Source organism: Dromaius novaehollandiae, chromosome W, assembly GCF_036370855.1.
Source record: "Dromaius novaehollandiae isolate bDroNov1 chromosome W, bDroNov1.hap1, whole genome shotgun sequence".
Taxonomy (NCBI): domain Eukaryota; kingdom Metazoa; phylum Chordata; class Aves; order Casuariiformes; family Dromaiidae; genus Dromaius; species Dromaius novaehollandiae.
In genome coordinates, this window is record NC_088130.1 from 30055190 (window position 1) to 30076779 (window position 21590).

The 21590-nt window shown below is 35.0% G+C and overlaps 1 protein-coding gene across 1 annotated transcript in view; it reads right to left on the minus strand.

Moving 5' to 3' along the window:
* The window catches only part of LOC112995230 (alpha-mannosidase 2), a 125635-nt gene that overhangs the window by 69884 nt on the left and 34161 nt on the right, over positions 1–21590 (minus strand). Inside the window, exons 4-9 of the mRNA XM_064500779.1 lie at positions 20233–20404; positions 18359–18486; positions 16646–16819; positions 13237–13423; positions 6636–6813; positions 1548–1750 (exon numbers count right to left, since the gene is read on the minus strand). Of these exons, the coding sequence (XP_064356849.1) occupies positions 1548–1750; positions 6636–6813; positions 13237–13423; positions 16646–16819; positions 18359–18486; positions 20233–20404 (1042 nt within the window). The remainder of the gene's footprint in view (positions 1–1547; positions 1751–6635; positions 6814–13236; positions 13424–16645; positions 16820–18358; positions 18487–20232; positions 20405–21590) is intronic.

Sequence of the window (21590 nt, forward strand, 5' to 3'; positions counted from 1 at the left end):
TCCAGTATGCATATATACACATTGATCATTTTCCAAAGACGAAACACTGCTGAAGTTCTCTCTCTCATGACTTCTCCTTACTTCATTATTTTTACATTCTCTTGCACAAGGATTCTTCTCATTGCTTTTTGTCATCATCCCTCACAATTTCGGTCTTATTTTTCTTGTACTTGCTGTGACTTTTTGGGTTTATTCCTCCCTGCTTTTTCATTTGTGAAATGCCTTTTCACCTTCCTATTCAATCCAATACTTTAAGATTATATTACATTGCCTCTTCCCTAATACATTTTTTATTCTCAGTCCCTCAATCTCACTTCTTACACATTTCTTAGTCTTCCTTCTACTGCTTCCATTTCTTCTTCACTGATTTTCTTGATTTCTCTCAGCTCTCTTATTCTCTCAGAGTTCAGAGAAGGCTAAAAAAAAGTCACATTCATTATTTAAAAAACTCATCATAGATCATAAAGAAGATACTTCCAAAGTCTGTGGAGACTCTACTGATGCCACTTGAGTGAAGACTTGATTCCTTGAAAGAAGGAAAAAAGTCTGTTTGATAAACAGTTTCACTGCTGAAAGGTACTCATATCTCTCTCTGAAACACTATTTACTACATCAGAAACATTTTCCCTTCTTTGCTCCCTCCACTATTGCAGCAGCCACTGCAGTGCACAGCTATAATGCTCAGAAATCCCTTCTTAAGGATCACTCACCATTGCACCAGTTTTTCTCTAATGCAAAAGGATCCTACTGACATACAGAAGCAGTCTAACAGATAAACTTAAATTTGTCCTTCCAGAAGACAAAAAGTATCCTTTGAGGAAGGATCCTTTGAAAAATAATCTTTTGGAGTTTAAACGAAATACTGAGGATTTGCATCATATGCACCTGTCCACAATATTTTGTTGGAGCCTTAAGTTATAATGAAATCTATTTACAATGTATCTTATCTAGAGCATCTGCAAGGGAGAACCCCATAACTATTGCATTAACCAAAATTCAGTATAGGGTTTGTTTTTGCCTTTTTTTTTTTTTTTTTTTTTTTTTTTTTAAGAAGAGGCAAAGACTTTTCAGCAGAAACTGTACCTCACAATTTGAGATCACTTGGCACACAATGCTCCTGACTACTTCTGAATTGCCTCCAATAGCCCTGGTAAAACTCACACCTTTGTATTTTTCTCTAGAAGAGTTCACAGAATAGCCATAATGACAGACTGATCTGACAGCTATCCGAATCTCATACAGAAATAAAAAACATACCTGTTATTTTTCATGAAATCAGGAATTACTGATGACTTGAATAGAATTTTAAAACAACTTATTTATTTGGATGGGAAAAAAAATCACTATTTCTGTGCATCTACTAACATGCCACATACACAGATTAATCACTGTAAGAAAAACTACATTTGGAGGCCATTTAGTTTAGCCTTACTGTAATAACTAACATAAATTTAAAATGTGCATTCCAAAATTACTTTTCCATCTGTCAAATACATTTAATGCACTTGAAGACACATGTTACCCATTTACAGGATGGCTATACTTACCTCAGGTAGGATTCCAGAACTCTATCTAGTCGCTTATAGAATGGTCGTGATGTAAAGTATCCACTCCAGTAATGATGATCTCTGTCTGCATATGTAAAAAAGTCTCCACTTAAAACAGGGAAAAATGAATTGCTGCTCTTTTCACCCAAACTGCTTTCTTTGCGCAAAGCTTCAAAGTAGTCTGATAAAGTTCCAAACTGAGCCTGGAAGAAAATTCAAACAACTATAACACAGTCCATTTTCTTGATTTAGACATATACACAGAAGGAACATGCTTGCTTTCATATACATTTTAGAAATATGCCTGAGTTATAGCAGAAATCCTATTGTTTAAAGAGCTTTAAAGTCTCCCTGCGCACTTTTCAGACAAGGTTACTAGCTATTCCAAAATCACTTCTAATTCATGTGATATGAAATAGTTTTGCTTCCAAGAATAAATTGGTATCTAAAATAGAAGTTGAGATTTACAAAAAGTAAGCTTTTCTTTCATGTCTTATGAGCAAGTTTCTAATATCTGAGCAAACTAATACTTCAGTAGTGAGGAATACACCCTGCATTCTTTTTTTCTTCCCCATGACTAATGAAGCCTAGCAATCCAGTTTATGTAGATATCTGGGCTAATAAAGAAACAATGTAATGCAGCAAAAGAACAGTTGTCTTAATTCTGCATGTTCAGTATTAACACCGTTGTGCTCCAGAATCTCCTAAATATTTTTAACCTAAAATGACTGCTAATTGAATAAATTACCATTTGCTTTCAAAAGCTTTCTGTATATTTACTATATAGAAAGAAATTGTGTTTATTCAGATGTAATACTGCAAGGAAAAGAAAAACAAAATTCATTGTCTTGAGGTGATTTCAAAAAAATACTCAGAAAAAAAAAACAAACAAGAACTTTAGCCCTTTATAGGGTACGTCCAATGCAAAGTAGTATTTTATAATTTAACACAGGAGAAAGAGATTTTAATAAAAAAAATTGGAATATAGGGTGTGTTATCCTGAAAATAAGGATGTCCTATTTCAGCATTAAAATAAAAAAAGTTCACAAAATGAGAGAATTTTAATGTTATCTTTAATATTTAAAATTTATAATGGTATCTTCTGTTGTCCTTCAGTAAATTCAGATCAAAAATAAAGATACAATTTCTTAAGGGTACAGTACACTTCTCTTATCAATCCAATCCTAACAATTTCGTTTGTGTGTTACAATTTCTTCTCCTTTATATGTCATTTATGTTTTATATCCATATATAAAATATATATTACATATAAAATATATGCACAGATATATACATGTACATATATATAACAAATTAAAACTTTTATGAATGGCAATATGGTTATAAAGCTACACTAAGTTGAAATTCAAGGCAACAGGAGTTCTGTTGTTCAAGGGGATACAGACTCCAGCCTTAACAAGAACAAGAATAGTCAACTGAGTACCAAACATATCGCTGTCTACCACAGGTAGGCATACCTACCAGATAACACAATTTACAAGGTTCAGAGCTCAGAGAAATATAGGGAAAGCATTCAATGGATTACTAAAAATGAAATTAGGTACTGGTAGCTGAAATTCTTCAAGGTGAACTGTTCATACGCATTTATACTTTCTTAATGCATCACAATCACTCAAACCAGATCCAGCTACTGCAAAAAAATTTTTTTAAAGGATGCAACGTTTAAAGGATGCTTTATGTTTAATGAAAAAACACCTGACATTTCCTTTTAAGAGTCAGCAGCAGAGAGAACTATCTTAGAATATATACACCCAGTTTTTAAAATGGCAAGCAGGACAATGGATTTCCAGTCATGCTTTGACAGTCTGAAACAGCTAGAACTGGTCATCAAGATGTTCAGCAGTTCAAGTGAATTTACTGACTGTCCAGTATGTCACTTCCACTTCCAAGCCTGCCACTTCTTGATAAAAAGATATGAACTACCTCTGCTTGTTGAGAATGAAAATCCTGATGTCACTCTTGATAACAGCTCTTTGAGCTGAGCTGATGTAGAAACACCCTCTCCTCCTCTGACCATGAAGTCCTGGTGCACCCCACCGAAACACGGAAACATCTTTTACTACTGTTCTAGATTTGGACAAATAAGGTTAGAAGATCATGCTGGTGGTAAAATAGGGTTTCTGTTCTATTGTGGGGTGGGGACACCATCTAGATCAGTCTCCCTCCTGGTGAAAGGGCACAGACTGGGAAATCAGGCAGAGCATAACATTTGAAGGTCTGAGAAGTGAGCCCTGTCATTGAGCTACACAAGCACAGGTTGCCACATGGTCCACAATGAACAGATACCAATTCTTTAAGCGAGACCAAACTCCAGCTGGAACATGTTTTTCAACAAAAATGAATCAGCCTTGAGGGAACCTAGCTCCACTGAGTCCCAGGCTTCTACCAACCTCCTCAGGCTCAAGTTCTGATGGTTTACCAAGCAATGTCTCTTCAAAATCATTTGGAAGATCCAAAGACTCGTTAGGTGAACAGAGCCTGCTAACTTGCCAGTTTGAACTGCAGCAAAGAAGAGAAATAGACATACTGCCACAGAAATCCCGATATTAGCGAACCTTGCCTTAGCAGGCACTTCTAGGACAGTTGGCCTTTCCCTCGATATCACAGCTGCCTACAAGAGATAATTCAGCAGGAGAAAAGAAAAATATCAATGGACCAAGAGAAATCAGGTATTTATGACTTCTTCTGTATGCTGGGTTACACCAGAGGAAGGAAACTCACCAGAACACCCAGGCAAAATTGAAAAAAACCCAATAAACTTCACTTAGTGGAAAAATAGTGAAAAAAGCTGGTAGACTCTTCTAGCAGCATATGAAAAGTCTCAGCTTAATTTTTCCAGAATAAGTGTAAAGATGATCTCCAGAAGGGATGTTATACCCTCTCTAAAGTGCAGAATAGATATTCTTCATAGTAACCTAACAGATACTTCTGGGATCATAGGAAAGCTACTGGCAGGGGAGTCCCAGTGCCAACAGAGATATCCACTGGATAAACAGACTGGTCTCAAATTCGTCTCTGAAAACGGTAAACCTCTCATAAGGTCAGAAGCTCAGAGGAAGCAGCCCCTTGTGTGAGCAGTAATAACCTAGCCATGACAGCATTTCTTAAGGCAGAAATGTGAACTCTTCCCTCATTTAATCTAGGTTCTCAGGAAGCTAAGCCTGACCTCTTACTTGCCTGTGGAATTAGAATCCACAGGGGAAGCGCATCACAGGGAGAAAGCTCTACTGCTAAACTCTTGTTTCCAAGGATAGGTGACACTGGTTAAAAGAAATAACTAACTAAAACATAAAGCAGTAAGACTCCAGTGCCAACAGTGCTCCAACTGAGCAAAGCAAACCAGACACAAAGAGACGGAATTAGAGGATGCCATATCTTTTCATATCCTCGTATGAAGAACTAGAAAAGGTCTGGATGTTTCCAAGGGAGCCCCAAAGGCTGGTTTGATCTCAAGACTTTAATCCAGGTGGGGAAGCCAAGGCTGATGAAGTAGACTCCTGGAGACCTTGACAATGACTGTGCAGAATCTTTTAGATGAGAATCTTTCTGACATCTAAACACAACAGATGCTCTTGAAGAACCATGTCAGAGGTAGGGCCTTCAGATCTTGCCCCAGAGATCAGCCAGTCCAGGCTAGCAGAAATGGATACTATAGAGAGTATACCGCTGTAACTGTCCAAAGATTAATTACCTGCACACCCTATACATTATTTTGGAAACTGAAGCTAGTGATCACAACATGCTTTAGATTTACAATATGGGCAAAGAGTACTCTCCAGATCTCTCTCTCCCTCCCTCCAAGACATAACAGGCACTCAGATATCTCCTATGACATCCATATCCCATAGGACATAGAGGTAAAATCCTGCTCACACATGCTGAAAATGATCTCAAGAGATGTTTCTTATGTAGAAACAAAGGCCAGGAACCAGCAGAAAGAACTAAAGCGCTACAGATGCTAACTAGATCTGCAGGCCAAGGAATGGGGGAAGTCCCAGAGAAGGTGAGGGAAAAAACCTGTGCACAAAAACTGGTGAAAATATGAAAAAATACAAAAATAATGCTGACTAGATTTAAAAAGCCAGAAAATAAAAACCCCAGTAGTGCTCCCTGCCCCAATACTTGAGAAAAAACAAGGTTGTGGCCCACTATCTCTTACTGTCTTACTGAAAGATGATGAAAATGTGTCTGAGCATAGATACCATTTATTGTACAAGAAGTCTCTAAAGTTCACAACTGATGCATTAGAGTGTATGAAAGTGCATATTAACACTCAAACATAATTACTAGTAGAGTAGTTTTGTTTACTAGTTTCTCATCTGAGAATTGCACTAGTATATTCACTCTTTTTGTAGTCAGGTCACTTTCTTAGATTTTATCCTCTTCAACAACCTGTGCCAGCAATGGCATCTCTTGAGGTTTTGTTTTCTTCCTTTTGAAATAAATAAATAAAACCAAAAGGACCCAAGCAAAGCAATACAATTCCCAAAATTTCTAATAAGGAAATTTATATACTCACTTTCAAGTGACAAACCACACCCCATTAATTATGTGAGAAATGGCAAATAATTCAAATTAACATCAGAAAGTGTTAAAAATGTAAGCTGATTGTATTTGTATGCTATTCTAGCGTAACTTCTTAATAAATATAGTCATCATCCCTTTATTTGGAGGTAAGTGCACCAAAGAGTTTTACTGTGTAGTAGCTGGAAGCAAAACGTATGCATTCCAAAAAAGGGAAAAAAAGGAACCTGAAGCCTGTGGAAACAACAGCACTAAGAAAAATTTAAACTCTAAAAGTTATTTTCTAAAGTAATCTAGTTTGTGTATTTATACTTTTCAACCAGATGATATTCAGAGCAAAGTTTTTATTTTTGGGGGGAAGAAAAGGAGGTGGAAAAGAGATTCTGTTTTTTAAATCGGCCTAGCCAAACTAATCTGCCATAAAATAATCTGTAGAGTAAAGCTCCATGTCTCCACATCAAAAAAAATTTTTTTTTTCATGGAATCTCAGTGTACCTAGAAAAATTGTTTTCTCTACAAACTAGAAAAAAAAATTGTATTTACCTTAACATGCAACTCAGGATGAGAGTTCATATAATCAAACAGCTTCTGATAATTCTGGTACTGCTGATCCCATTCTGAACTCTCAGCATAGCGGAAATCATCCCCTAGCGGAGCCAACAGAACTTTAGTACGGAAAAGCTTTGACTTCTTTCTGTATTGATCTAAAATCATCCAAGCCCTTGGGAAAAAAAAATAATACAATTTAGAAAACAGAATAATAAAGGTCAGTACTCAACAAAACAATTTTTAAATACCAAACTGTGTAACAGGTTGACTTTAAACAAGACGCACAACATTTTTCTCTATTCCTTTTAGTGACAAAAATCTGGATACAATTTCCTGCAGTGGGACATCACATCCAGCCTACCACTGTTGCAGACACTATGTCAATTAAATCCTCCCATAAACTTATCAAGCTCCATCTTAAACAGTAGGTCAGTCTGCATCAATTTGTTCCTGTGCCAAAACTAACCCTTAGTTTAAATTATATTTACCTGCTTTAGCTTTAGATAACAATCCTAATCCTCCCCGGCCTTTATTTAGGATAACAAATAAGCAAGCTGCTCTTGTCCCCTCTGGTAATTCCCTCAAGACACTTAGCTTTATAGCTTCATGTCCTTGACACAAAAAATGCCCATAAATTAATCTTTGAGGAATTCCAGTAGTAGTCTTCACCAGAAATTTTTTTGCAAGGCTAACAATCATTGATCTCCCTTCAGCCAGCTTCTTACTGTCTTACAACCAGTCTTCTTAAGTTTTACTAATGATTTCCCAAACGGTAATATCAAATCCTTTGCTCGCGTCCTGATAAATTAAACCTACATTTATTCTGTGCAGAAAAGTCAATGAAGTTGTCCTTCAGTACCTACTCACTCTTTGGCAAGTAAAATACCAGTCCTCTCATTAAGTAGCAATATAATTAAAGTCACAAGTCTGATGTCTGCATGAGTGAAAACACCTGTTTCCTCCCTTACCCTCCCCAAAGTCCTCAACCATCATCCAAGACTTCAGGTGGTGATCCTTTCTAATTAAAGTTACAAAAATAATTTTAGTAGAAAATATAATACAGTGCAATGTATATAATGCAGTAATACATTTGTAAATGAGAAAAGCAAATTCCAGATTCCAGTGAGCTTTTTGTTTCTACAAACCCAGCTTAATACCACCATCTACTTCTACTTCTTGAAGAACTTCAAGATACTCTTGAAGATTTTTAATACTTATATGAACATTTCTGTGAGAATTTAAGCAAGTTTGATAAAGAAATATGGATTTCCAGTCTAATCAATAAGTCAGGGTGTTTGCTTTTTAACTTTTAACTGTTTAAACACCTTTGAGTAAACACAGGGTCTGAATATATTGGGGCAGGGGATGGCACAAGACCTTTATTAAAGGATCTACATAGTTCTGCTGAGACTACCATATAGACCAATCTAGCAGTTTCCCCCCACCTTTGTCTATAGCTGAATTTATATTTCAGATTACTAACTACATACGCCTGAATCGATTTCTTCCATGACCTTCAACAGCATCCTGTTTTTAACATAAAGTCTTCCTCTCCGCAGAACTACTACAATTGGCACAATAGAAGACTTGGTAATTCTCCCTTCTAAAAAAACAGCCTAACTCAAATTTCCCATATGCACTCTACGAAAAATACTTTAGAAAGTTAAAAAATACTTCAGAAAGGTTAGAAAAATACTTTACTTTAAAGCTTCTTGAGAAATATAGGACTTCAGAAAAGGTTACTGCTAAGAGGATATTTGACTGTGGTATCTCTCCTCAAAGTCTTCCTCAGTTTCTTTCCAAATCTACTGCAAAACTCAATGCTGCTGTGTTCTCCCTGTCCCCAAATCACCTTTTGCTATAGGATTCTTAGGTGCTTTTAATGAGGTGGCAGGATCTTCTTCCACTGCAAACCACTTTCAATTGTAAAATACCAAAGAAAATGAGATGTCTCAAAATCATGTATATTCTCTGCAAATAAAACCTGTTACTGGAAAAGATTTAAGTTGCTCGCAAAGAACTTTTTAAAACATTATTTCAGAGAGGAGGGAAAAAGAGTGAGCAAAAACCCTCAGACAGGATTTGTTGGAAATGAGAAATACTTCTGCAGAAAATGCCTGAGATTCCACTGAGATTCAACAACACTTTCCTCTTCTGGTTCCCCAGCAAACACAGTATTAGGTGTGTTTTGATGTTTATCTCACCTACCTAATTAAAAATCGGAAAACTAAAAAGATTAGTGATATAGTCTTTATAATTTTTGTAGCCCTGTAATTATGGATATACATTACCAGCAGCAACTACATTTTTAATGGCTTCTTTTATATAAACATTATATTTTTATACAATCAAAAGTTCTCAGAATTGTATACAAGATACTTTATGTAGTTCTCAATATTCAGAGTAATCCTAATTACACTCTTAGCAACACTGGACTTGTATCAAAGTAGCATTCATATGTTAAGTCAGTAACAACTTTACTTGAAGATTTTTTTTTTAAACCTTTCTTTGGGAAGCTTTCGGATTACCAATGAATGCTAGAAGACCTTTGACAGATGAGGAAAAACGCTTTCATATCACAAGTGTCTCTTTGCAACTCAAAAATTTCAAAAATTTTGCTAAAACACATCACTTAATATGAGGCTGGGTTCACTCCTTACATTGTAAAAGGAGGAGGAATAGTTGCCACTCAGCCTGCGGGAATCACAAGGAATGCTGCAGCAGCCTATAGAGAGTCTTACGTGACAGATCTGACTGTGGTCATGGCTTCATAGTCTCTACTGTATAGCTCCTTGCTCCATAATCTCAATTAGGAAAGAAAATCAGTTAGTTGATTTGCAATTTGCTATTCAGGTGATTTGGCGGAGGATGTGGCTATGCACACAGGATGAGTATTTCATAATACAGTGCCAGACTCAAGAGTTCAAAACCAACCGCAAGGTAGAATGACCAGCACCACGTCAGCCCTGTAACCTGCATGCCATCTGCATGTTGTGCAATATGATCAAACACACAGAAATAGAAGCTCAAAGCTCTGTGAATAAAACAAGGGATGGAGAGAAAGCAGGGTCAAATTGGATGCTCCCACAACTAGGGAGTGGGGCATTTTCTACTCTTTCTCTGTAGTATATAACCTGCAGTACAGAATCGTCTCCTATTTTCATGTACGGGAAAGACGACATACACCAAAATAAGTTATGCTTCCATTAGAAAAGCAACTCATTATCATTAAAAACACAAAAATAACAAAAAAACAGTTGTTGTTTCTTGCTAGTGTGACTAATCTTGTAATTCAGGTATTAACAGTTTTTTCTGAAAAGCCAGAACTTCAGCATTCAAGCATAAGGATGTGATAAACATGCAGCTGCAGGACTGGGCATATGCAATAACAATCTTTATAACCTAAACTGTCAGGGAGTGTAACTAAGTTCATAATTAAACACGTACAGGATTTTAATAAGACTGCTGTCTCATTCATGCCTATCAGACCACAATTAAAGCTGCAGGGCAATTATAAATCCAACAGCTATTAGTCTCAACTTTTCAGCTTTGTACTTCTTCCTTATATTGCTATGGCCATAACAGTACTAAAATCAAAAACTACAATCCCAGCTGAATAGACTTTTTTTGTGTGCCGTTTTAGCTTTGAAGAAAGGTCAGCAATTTAAACCTTGCCACTGAATTGATGAAATGTGTATCAAATGCTTTATTCAGATCCACACAGTATAGATACAATGCATTTTTCCAGTCTTAAAAAACAGGGCAACCAGAGATCAGAGACAAACCTTTACCTTGGTAAGCTTGTGGTATAATGATGTATTTTCAAATTACTTCTGTCTCTCACATCTCCTCTTCATAAGAGTTGTAAAAGTTGTGTTGTTACAGTCAGACCAGAAAAGTTTCTGGTTGCATGCAGTATTCCCCCCCTTCCCCTTCCCCCCCCCCCCTTTTTTTTAATACAAGTAATGTTTTTATATTTGTTGGCAAAACAGCATTTCCTATGTTTTAATGGATTTATTTGAAATTACGTTATCAAACAGGAAACTTTCTTTTCAGTGTTCTGATTGTAAATGATCCATTCTCATGAATCAAGAGACACTGTGTTAGTTTTAATTTCTCACTAGGTATTATCTACCACCTTGCTGTTTCACTCCCTGTTAGACATTGTATCTACTGAAAACTGATGCAAAGGATTGATTCAGCTTTGGGAAACCTATCACCCTTAAACTTAATCATACCTTCACTGCATACTTGCCCCATTTCCTTTCCTTGGTTTTATTTCACATAATCAAAGAACCATTTAGTAGTTTTTTCATTTCTTTTACAAAGTCTAATTTAGATTGTTATGCAAAGGTTGTATCCTGGAAGTGCAGGAATAAATTAAGACTTAATTAAAAAAAACAAAAAAAAATTAAAAAATCTTAAAAAGCATTCCTAACAGGCTCTTTACATATTCCTCACAGCCTACTTGTTCCAGTTTTTTATTAAACTGGAATTGTTGCTCTTCTATTTATTTGCTTCAAAGAGTCATTAAAAAAAAAAAATCTTGAATTTGCATCATAGGTCTGACCTAAACAAACATCAGCTTTTCTTCACATTTGATAAGGACTGGGGACTTCTATTAGCTCTACTGCTGCTGTCATCTTCAATTTTTGTTTAAAGAAAACAACATTTTTCCTACCAGTATTCCAAGTTCAATCTAAAATATGACAATTGTGATGCATTCTGCTTTTATCTTTGATAAAGTCTTGTAACTGAATTTTATTGACAAAAGGAAAATTTTAAAATTCTTGGCAAAATTTGTATTAGTATACTCAGAAAAAGAATATGAAGACTTGATATGTGCATCCTATGCACTTGTTACTGCATCAAATCACATTTTTGATCACAGCTGCTCACTTTAAAATCTCAACATCAAGGCTAGAAACTAGCTAGAAAGTCACCCTTGCTATCCTTGATACATCTGCTACGCTCAGCTATTTGCACTAATTGTAAACACTTATCTAAATTCCCAATTCTTGAATTCCTGAATGGTTTAAGTTACACAAGGCATAGAGATAGTAAACAAGGCATTAGAATGAATCTCTTTCTGGGAAAAAAGCCTCTAACAGTTCAATCTTTCCTTTCAAGAATTTTTTTTCAAAACTGTACGGCAGTTTTGTAAAAACTGTAAAACTTGATCTTTACCACTGGCTATGCATAAAACTCACAAAAATTACAGTAATCTACTAGTCACATATATAACAATTGGATTTTGAACTTATTTGAAGCCCACTTCCAGTGGATTAATCAAAACCAAACAGAGTTGTGGAGGGGATAGTACCAATCTCAATTATAATGTTACGAGACAGAAACGAGGGAATTTTTTGTATTCCAAACTGCTTTCACCTTTTACTCAGTACAGATGTAACAAGAGTTTGCAACTGGAGACTTACGGACAATTTCCCTTAAAGAAAGCTCTCTAAAGTAAGTGACAGAATAAATGTTCCAGATTTACTATATCATTAACTTAAATATTATAAAAAGCACTTAAACTGTGGGCCCAAGCCATGTCAAAGTTATGCTAAAATTATGAACACAAAGTAGAATAAAAAGAACAGTAAAGGCAGCTGGTAAAGATGCAAGTTACTAACTCCATGCATGCTGTTTCTTCTGCTTAGTGTACATACTTCGGAAAGTTTCAAAGAATGTCTAGAACATAACTGCAAGAACCTTGAATTCCTCTACAGCTGTAGTTGTAAAATAAGCCATCTGCACCTGAAAACCACTTACATACTTCAACTTGCATTATACACGTACTTCAGAGCAGTTAGATGCTTAATGATACTAACGGTACTGACTTGACCAAACAGATCCTTTAGATATGCTGTTAGGTAAGAACTATCAGTAGACTTAAAGCCAGAAAAGTTAGTGTAAAATAATTTTATATCTTTTTAAGGTTGCTGTGTTACCAGTACAGAATCCCTTCAAGACAATTTTTCAAATGAAATAGATTCATGCTAAGGAGTGCCTCAGGGAAAATAAAATAAAATAAAAAACCCCACTACACAACAACACTGTTTGGATTCTTGAGGTGGGTAAGCAGGCAAAACTGGAGGAGGGAAAAAATAGAAGAAAGATAAAGCATTTGAAACTGTCAGATGATTTTAAGCAATATTCCACAACAGATATTTTTGGAGAATGTTCTTTTCCACACACCCCCTGCTGTTATTAAAAAAAAAAAAGTAGTAAAAATTTTTGTGGATGTTCTGCAGTAAATGCTCAGCAAGGTTCAATTGCATAAGAAAGTAAAAGGAATTTGACAAGACTAACCAAATGAATGACTATGAATGACACAGGATATTTGAAAGATACTCATGCATCATGAATGGAAAAGAAAAAAAATTAAATGCATCTTCCTTAGTCATAACCTATTTATAAGTTTCACTGTCAATGAACTTAAGTGCAAACACAAGGCAAGTTATAGGTATTATTTCCCTGCAGCCAGGTTATTTCAAGAACTATATAAACTTATCAAGCTATGCTGGACAGCCTCTTTGACCAGCATAAAAAATATTTTTAAGTTATTCACTTCCAAAATATGTAAAAACTGTACCTGTGTTGAACATTCCCAGCATGAATGGCCTCTGGTGGAACTCTCCATGGGCAACTTACTCTTCCTCCAGGAAGACGTTTAAAATCAAATTGGCAACAGGTTTTCGGATCTGGACCACAAGTATGAGGAACATCATAGCTATAGAAAGGCATCATATGACAAAGGATATCTGTACTGGATCCCAAATCTGGAATTAAATACATAGAGCACACCTTTAAAATAAATCCTCTCAGGTTTGTTAAAACTAAATCAGTTTCATGGTCTTAACCCAAAAACTTTATTAAAAACATCAGACCAAGACAATTCATGCTCTGAACATGCATACCTGGAGTCTATGTAGATGTGATAAACTTTTCTCCTTATCTGCCTTATACAAAACAGGCTAAAAATAGAGCTAACAACACAGATTGAGATACCCTTATTAAGCACTGCCTGATTTGCAGAGAGATGAACAAAATGTTAGGGTTTTTTTTACCCAGATAAATCTTATTATTTCTAGACTTTTAGAGATGAAGAAAAACACATTTTACATTTTCAGTGAAATTTTTTTTAAAAAATGCTGTCATTACTTCATTAACAGAACATTTGAATTGGTTTAAACAATATCTTGATTTCTTACATATAAATAACTTCAATACATTAACAATATGATTTTATGCACTTGTACCAAAGTTTTCAGACCACCTTTACAATCCTAACTCGTCCATCTAGTCAGCCCATTCCCTAAAGCATGCGCTTTATCCACCAGGAGTTAGAGCTAAATTTCTAGTTCAAACAGATCTACACATTTTTATCAAAGTCTTTCAAAAGAAGGTCTTTCAACACTTCACTTTAAGGAGAGCCTTGATTTTACTCATCTGTTAAACACACCCTGAACATTGATTACCTATTTTCAGCACTAAGTACACAAGAATGTTTTATACAGAAATAAGGGATGAACGTGATAGATGTGCCACAGCACCTGGCTCCGAAGAAAAGTATGCCAATGAAATATATAGGAATGTTCTTCAAAAGCCATAAGATCATGAGTCCTCACAGCACCACTCCACATCTTCTGTTAACGAATTCTTATTTTATTATTTAACAGTTAATAATCCATAAATATATGCATTTACCTTTCAACTGTGGGAACTCTCTATCTCTCTGGAACCAGCTTTGCATATTATGCCAGATGAGTGTGCTGTGATCTTTGATCATACAAACTTGGAGGCTGTCACGCTTTTTTACCCAATGGTTATACAGTGTTTCACAGTACATTCACAATTTCTAAATAAAAAAATTCTAGAAACTTTTGCTTCCTATAACATACAGCAACACTTAAAATGTTTTGTGTTTGAAAAGTTGTGAAATGTGAATCATAATGAAAATGGTTTCAAGACAGCTTAATGAAAGCAAGTTATACAACTACCATTCCAGAATCATAAGCTCTCAGAAGCAGAGGTTTTAAGGTTGTTGGGATGAGAGAAGGGAAGGAAAAAAAAAAAAATAAAAATCAAGGGACAGAATTTCCTTTTTAACATTTTTTTTTCCAAATTCAGTAAAAATGAAGGCAAATCAGTAATAATTTTACATTATAAAATAGGCTTTTTTTTAAAGCAGATATTTCAACTGACACTGGAATTTACACTCTACGTACAGCACCCCATTTTATAGCTTCTAGTCTCCCCACACATCACGAACAAAGAGGATGGGGAGAGATGCAGAGTGCTATAGCTGAGATTTTGCTCAGGGCAAAATAGCACGGAACAGAATTGAAACAAAGACTAGCAAGTGAAGAGAAGCCAACAAGCTGTCCGAACAAACTGTGATCTGAAAAGAGTCTCCTCCTGGAAGAACTGTAACAAAACCACAGATCACAATTATGTTTTGTTTTTCAGTTAAGAACGATATTGAACTTTAATTGCTTTAAATTAAGACTAGAAGGTTAAACTTTAGATGAAACACTGGTGAAAGCATCCCAGTTCCAAACTGTTTCAAAAGGCCATACTTCTCTGTTTGGAAGCCCAAACACTAGACCATATCATATAAGAGTTTAACCTCGCAACCATTTAGAAAAAGTCACATCAAGTATACATACTTACTTGATGTACACTGAGGGGCATATACTAACAATAAAAGAAAAACCTCTAAAATGTCAGTGATGGACATCATCTTGGATAGTGGTATGTTTTTCCTCTGGTTAAGTTTGCTTGTGCAGCAGAGAGCATTTTTTGAATTCCCTCCTCCCCCTTAACATCCTGTGAAAAACACACAGGAACTGAAAAGCTCTATAGTCACCACTACCTTTAATCAGTAAGTATAAAATACATTTATTTGACCCTGTATTGATAAAGCAATGACATATTAGCTTATTTTTAAAAGTTACAAGACCAAAATACAATTGCACACATTTGTCATACTGTTTATTGGAATGCTAGCACAGTGCAAAGCAAAACACAATATTCATAAGAAAGTACAGGCATTTTCAGATACTTACCAGTTTGCTGAGATATAATTGCTACATTATTTAACTGATCTTTCATACCGTATAATGTATAAATAATATCAAGAAAGCAATTATCTTTTTTCTAAAAAAAAGTTTAGAGAATTTCATTGCAAATTAAAATGGAGAAATATTTTTAATCAATTTTTCTGACTAAAGATAACCTACATATTTCAAGTCTACAAAAAGCTACTGTAACTAATGAGACTAATTTGTCACACCATCTGAGGAAAAACTGGTTGCTTGAAGGTTTTTCCCGTAGTAAGAATGGAAATGAGACCCTTCTACTTTCAACCAATATTCACAGTTTTGCTGTCATTTAAGGAAAATGTTCCTTTCTACTTCCACTTCATCTTCTCGCCTCTCCTCACTAAATATAACCAGCAGGTGATGGAGTAGGAGGAGGAAAGCAAAGATGTGAGAACAGGAAAAAAAGAATATTCCACCCTGTTTACTTGTTTTAAATATATGTTTGAAAGGAAGGTGAATCTTATGTTTGAAGTTTTAAAACAGGAAATAGAAAAGTGAACTAAAGTCTGTAAGCTCTGCTTTTCCCTTTCCCATATAAATATTTTCTAAGGAGGGTTAAAGAAATAAGAAAAAGAAAAAACAGAACTGAAAATGAAGTAAAAGGAAGATCAGAGGAACAATGACAACACTACAGCTTTTATATTTAACCCCTTCCCCAACATATATACTTTTTGTTATAAAAACAATCCCAGAAATTTTTAAACAAAATGAAAGGCTTTCTTGTAAAAACAACCAAAATGGAAGTTTAAAATTTTGAAGACTTGACTAACTTCTACAAATAATCTGTTCCTGTAGAGGTTTGCATAGTATTTATTCAAGCCCTCTTGATCCTTTCTTAAAAATCAATAATAAAACAACAAATAAAATAAATAGAGACAAAGGAAAAAAAAACCATACCCCAGTTCTGTCTCCAAAAAAATTCTAGTGTCTTCTGAGTTGCAAAGTGTTTTTTGACTGAGTAGTGAACTCTCTGTATAAGCATATTGGAAAATCCTGTGCGTTTCAAAAGGTAGGCCATTGTCGGGGAATGCCCAAAGGGATCAACGGCCCAACCGGACTTTGGTTTTACTCCTGTTGACAAAAGGAGAAGTAGAAGAGGAATAAAAAAGTTTCACTTTTCACTCAATAAAGCAAACGATACCAATATAATTTAAATCAAATCTCTAAGGATGAAATTTCCAAGAAGGTAAATGAAAAATACAGGCAATTAAGTCTCCCTAAGAACACACTTTGGAATTAACATTCTAGAATTAAATAGGTAAGTACTTCTGTAAAATCAAATGTCTTAGAGGCAGGGCAGTCTGGCTAATTACGTAAAAAACCCTGAGATTACGACTCTACACTGTTACACTGTTTCAACTCATCTCAATTATTTAACTTCATATGGAATCATAATGAAATACATCTCCTCTTTCATTTTAAAATTTTTCCAGATGTTACAATTTGAAAGGAAAATTGAAAGAAAATGAACAGATACAGATGGACAGATGTTACAAGTTTGTGAATTTTCACTGTAATTTAAATAATTTTAACCTTTGCTGGCATAAGGATTAACTTTTCTTTCAAAAACTAATTGATTTACTTGGCTGACAGTCATTAAAATCCAGTTGATCACTATTGTCTTTCCACTGAATTTCATATCAGCAAATTAGAAAGCTGTATCTATCTTCTGTTTATCTATTTTTACTGCCCCCCCCCCCGAAAAAAGAGTAAGCAATGCATCACCCTTTTACTAGACTTTTTTCTAAATCATAACTATGTTGAAAGGTATTTATGGGAATTGCAATCCAAGAAAAATACAGTGAAACAGCTTTTCAAAATAATTTCAATAAAATGATGTAATGCTACTATTAAAATCTCTATACAAGTATTTCACACACAAAAAGGGTTAATTAAAAAAAAAAATCTCTAATTATGGAACTAAACCAGAAAAATCTCCCAAAGCCACCAAAATAATCCAGTCAGCCTTATTGCAGGTACTTCATAATACCACCAGTCCTGGAGTAGTTTGACTTTCTTCAAAGCTTCCAAAGCAAATATGAACTTTTTTTTTTTTTTTAATTTAGTGTAAATGATTCTAACAGATTACAGGGGAGTTAGGTCTTACCATTACTAGCAAGTTTCATATTTACTTTTTGAAAAGCTTACCTAAGAACCACCTAATTAATATCCAGCCTTCAGAATAAATTTAAACACATGGAAGGCATATCAATTTTTAAATCAAATGACTTTAAAGCCTTATTCATTATTTCCAAAAGACAGAAATGGTAATCCTGAAAACTGTTTGCAATACCAGAGGCATGTAAACTACAGTTTAGCATGATTTAGTCTTGCATTTTATTATGCTTATATACTATGCACATCTTTCATTAATCAAAGTGTTAGGACAGAAAAAAAAAAAGTTTAAATACACTTTATCCAAGAAGCTTTATTTGTAAATAGAAATTGCAAACACCAGGCTCAATCCTGCAGTTTTCAGTAAGTGGTCTGATTTAATGGTTCAGGAAACCAAAGTAAGCAAAGCCTTCTAATCACCTGGGAAATATAAAAAAGGATGTGCTAATTGACTTCTTGTATTAATGCAGCAAAATTTTAAATCGAGCTACATACCCAGGTTCCTTTCTAGCCACTGATGTCCTTCTATCAGTTGGTCAATTAAAGCAAAGTAGTGAGCAGAGGCTTCATCAGGCATAACCCATCCTCCTGTTACTATTTCAAATTGCCCATCTTTTATTAACCTGAAAGAAAAATATGTAAATTGTGTTCAGAAACTCGCTATGAAAATATACTGTTAACATCAACTTCTGAATACACAAGAGATTTATTGCAAAAACAATGCCAAAATTTAAATTGATTATGCTAGTTCCAATACTGGACTTTTTTTTTTTTTTTTTTTTTTACTGAACAGAGAAAGAATGAATACATGAACAGCAAAATTCTTAATAACTCTGTGCAAGCCAAACTGTCTGCTCTACTGCATGTGCCCTAAAACTTTTTTTTTTTTTTTTAATTCAGGAAGAAGGCTATTTCCTGCAAAGACTATGAAAATAAAACAGTGCATGTGCCACAGTACTGAAGACCAATTGAGTGAGATGCCCAGATATTCCACAGTTCAAGCACTGCTGATACTTCCTACCCATGATCTAACATTCTTTTCATTGTTTTAGAAAGGTGTTGGAGCTTCAAAGTTTATTAGATCTATAAAGACTTTAAACCATCTCATTGAAACAGACCACAGAATGATCCAGTCTCTCTTTTAAGATGTCCATGGACCTAATAATCATGCTTCCAGTATAAGATGGTCCTTACAATTAAATGTAATTTTGGCACTTACATTGTACACTACTGCATATCTGATTAATGAATTCAAGAAAAAAAATACAATGAGCATACCAGCACTTACTCATATCATAAATAATGCCCATAAAACTAATGAAAACATACAGCAAAATAACCTCCTGTGCATGCTTCTTTAACTCCATAACTAAAGAGCAGTTTAACCAATACCCGACTTACCTGAAGCAAGAAGTACACAGTTCCCTAGTGAATATTGTTTACTTGCTTTTTGTGTTCCAAGAGATTTTATCATCTTAAAATCCCTCAATGTGCTCTAATGTTTACACATTGTACCTAACTCTTGAAACAGATAGTTTTCTATGTTACTCCTAAGAGTAACAAAGCTTTGCAGCTTTGAGGCTCTCATAACTTTAATGTATATTGCAGCTTTAGCTGCAGCCAGTGCATCTTGACAGCATGTACCTGATCCTGGATGCTGGATCCTGTCTTCATGCATCTTAGTTTAAATATATATATATAAAAATTATATATATTAAATATAAATATAGCATACTATACATAGCATATATAAATAATATTTTTAATAGCGAGGGTAGTATCTCAAAACTAGATCCTTACTTAGAAGCTTTCCAAGCAGCATGCTTTGTCTCAATGTCTACTTAAATCTCTTACTTTTGTATTACTTTATGACCTGTGATTTAAAAAAAAAAAAACTGAGAATAAGTGTGTAGAATATACACTTACTTAACATTTACATAGCTGCACGTTTATCAAAAATATAGTTTAAGATGCAAAACATCTCATTTTGTAACTATCATAACTGAAAAAATAAATAAGTAATATGAAAGATTACCTTCATCACACTGCCAAAACTTTTATGCCACTTCAAACAGGAGTTGAATTTAGAATCACAACTCCCACAACTTGAAAGGCATCTTAATAGTTGGGAATGGATACTTTCAGCCATTTTTTTCCCAGCAACTCAGTAAGTTGGCTCCATTTCTCTAAATAGAGTATTTGTTTTTAATTAAAAAAACCCACACCCAAAGCCAGAACTTTAATAGTGTGATTATTCTCGTTATACCATATTGCAACAAATGAAATCAACTTGCCAGTGTAGTCAAATACACATAAAGATTCAGAACATTCTGCAAGAAGTACAACACAAATAGTATAGCTGTTCAAACCTTTTAACAGAATCCTTTTTTTGGCTATCTATTCCATCCCACCATTTTGAAAAGTAAGAAATCTCAGACCACATAAATTTTCTTCGGTTGTCTTCTTGTAGTTTTATAACCATGTTGTTTAAGATATGTTGTGTCTGATCTCTGAAGTAGTCCTCAAAAGTCTTCAACCAACCTAAGTAAAGAAATAAGAACATGTGAAACTTAGGCTGTACAGACCCACATCTCTCCTGCACCCTGCAAAAAGTTACACATCATTTTAAAAAGCCATATTTTACATGCCACAGATGGTTCACAATGCTGAATTCTCAGGGAGTTTGTTTTTACAAAATTTAGATGTTTTATTTCCTAAAAATACAAATATATGGAATACTAAACATTCTAATTTGATCAGCTGAGATAACACTGCGGGGAAAACACTTTTTAAAATTGTGGGGGAAAAACACTTTAAGCAGAAATTAAATAGTCAGACAGAAATAAGTAAATATCTGTAAACTGATCTTCCTTGACAACTTCTGTTAGTTTTCCACATCTTTCACAACATAAGGACTGCAACATCTATTAACAGGATATCTTCCTAGCCCATGCCCTATTCCCAGCATGCACATTCCTGATCCTTCTATTTTCTTCTTTCTCTCTCCTTTCAAGTCATAAAGCACCCCATCACTCCAGTCTATGTAAAGTGACTGAACTAAGATCATCACTAACAGCACCTTTCACTCACATCTTGAGAAGAAAACAGAGAGCCAATAATGGCAATCCCAGAGACCTAGAGACTAAATACATAAAAATGGAGGCAAACTGAGCAGTGTGAGTAAAGAAAGGCATGTTGTGGTTGCAATCCCTCACTAGAAAAGGAATCAACTCAGTGAGATGCAGAGTGAAAGAAAAGGGGAGTTTAACCACATATTCAGGTTTCACAGTGCAGAGGCTTCCATGAAAATTCTTTAACCTCTCCCCAAAAGCTTGTGTAAGGAAGCACACGCATCTTCCTTCCCTGAACCTGGATGGGTTGTGTTCCTTCTGTAGATGTAATTGGAAAAAGGAAGCAGATAAGCCTGTCTACTTAATGGACAAGCAGCATATTCATGTTCTTTCTACCAGCTCATCATGCACAAGTGTTACTGAGTGCTGCCCAAAAGGGACTCAGCAGTTGAGTTTAAGAAAGTACCAAATACAGCAGAATAGCCTACTGAAAAGAACAAGTGATTATACGAATCATTCCTGTAGCATCCACATGTTAAGATTTCATGAAAGCTTCCATATGACACGAGGACCATTCTCCAGATAAACCTCCCTCTAGTGATTCCAGTCCGAGTTACCAGCCGTCCTCAGTTCTGTTCTGTGGAGGCCCTGCCATT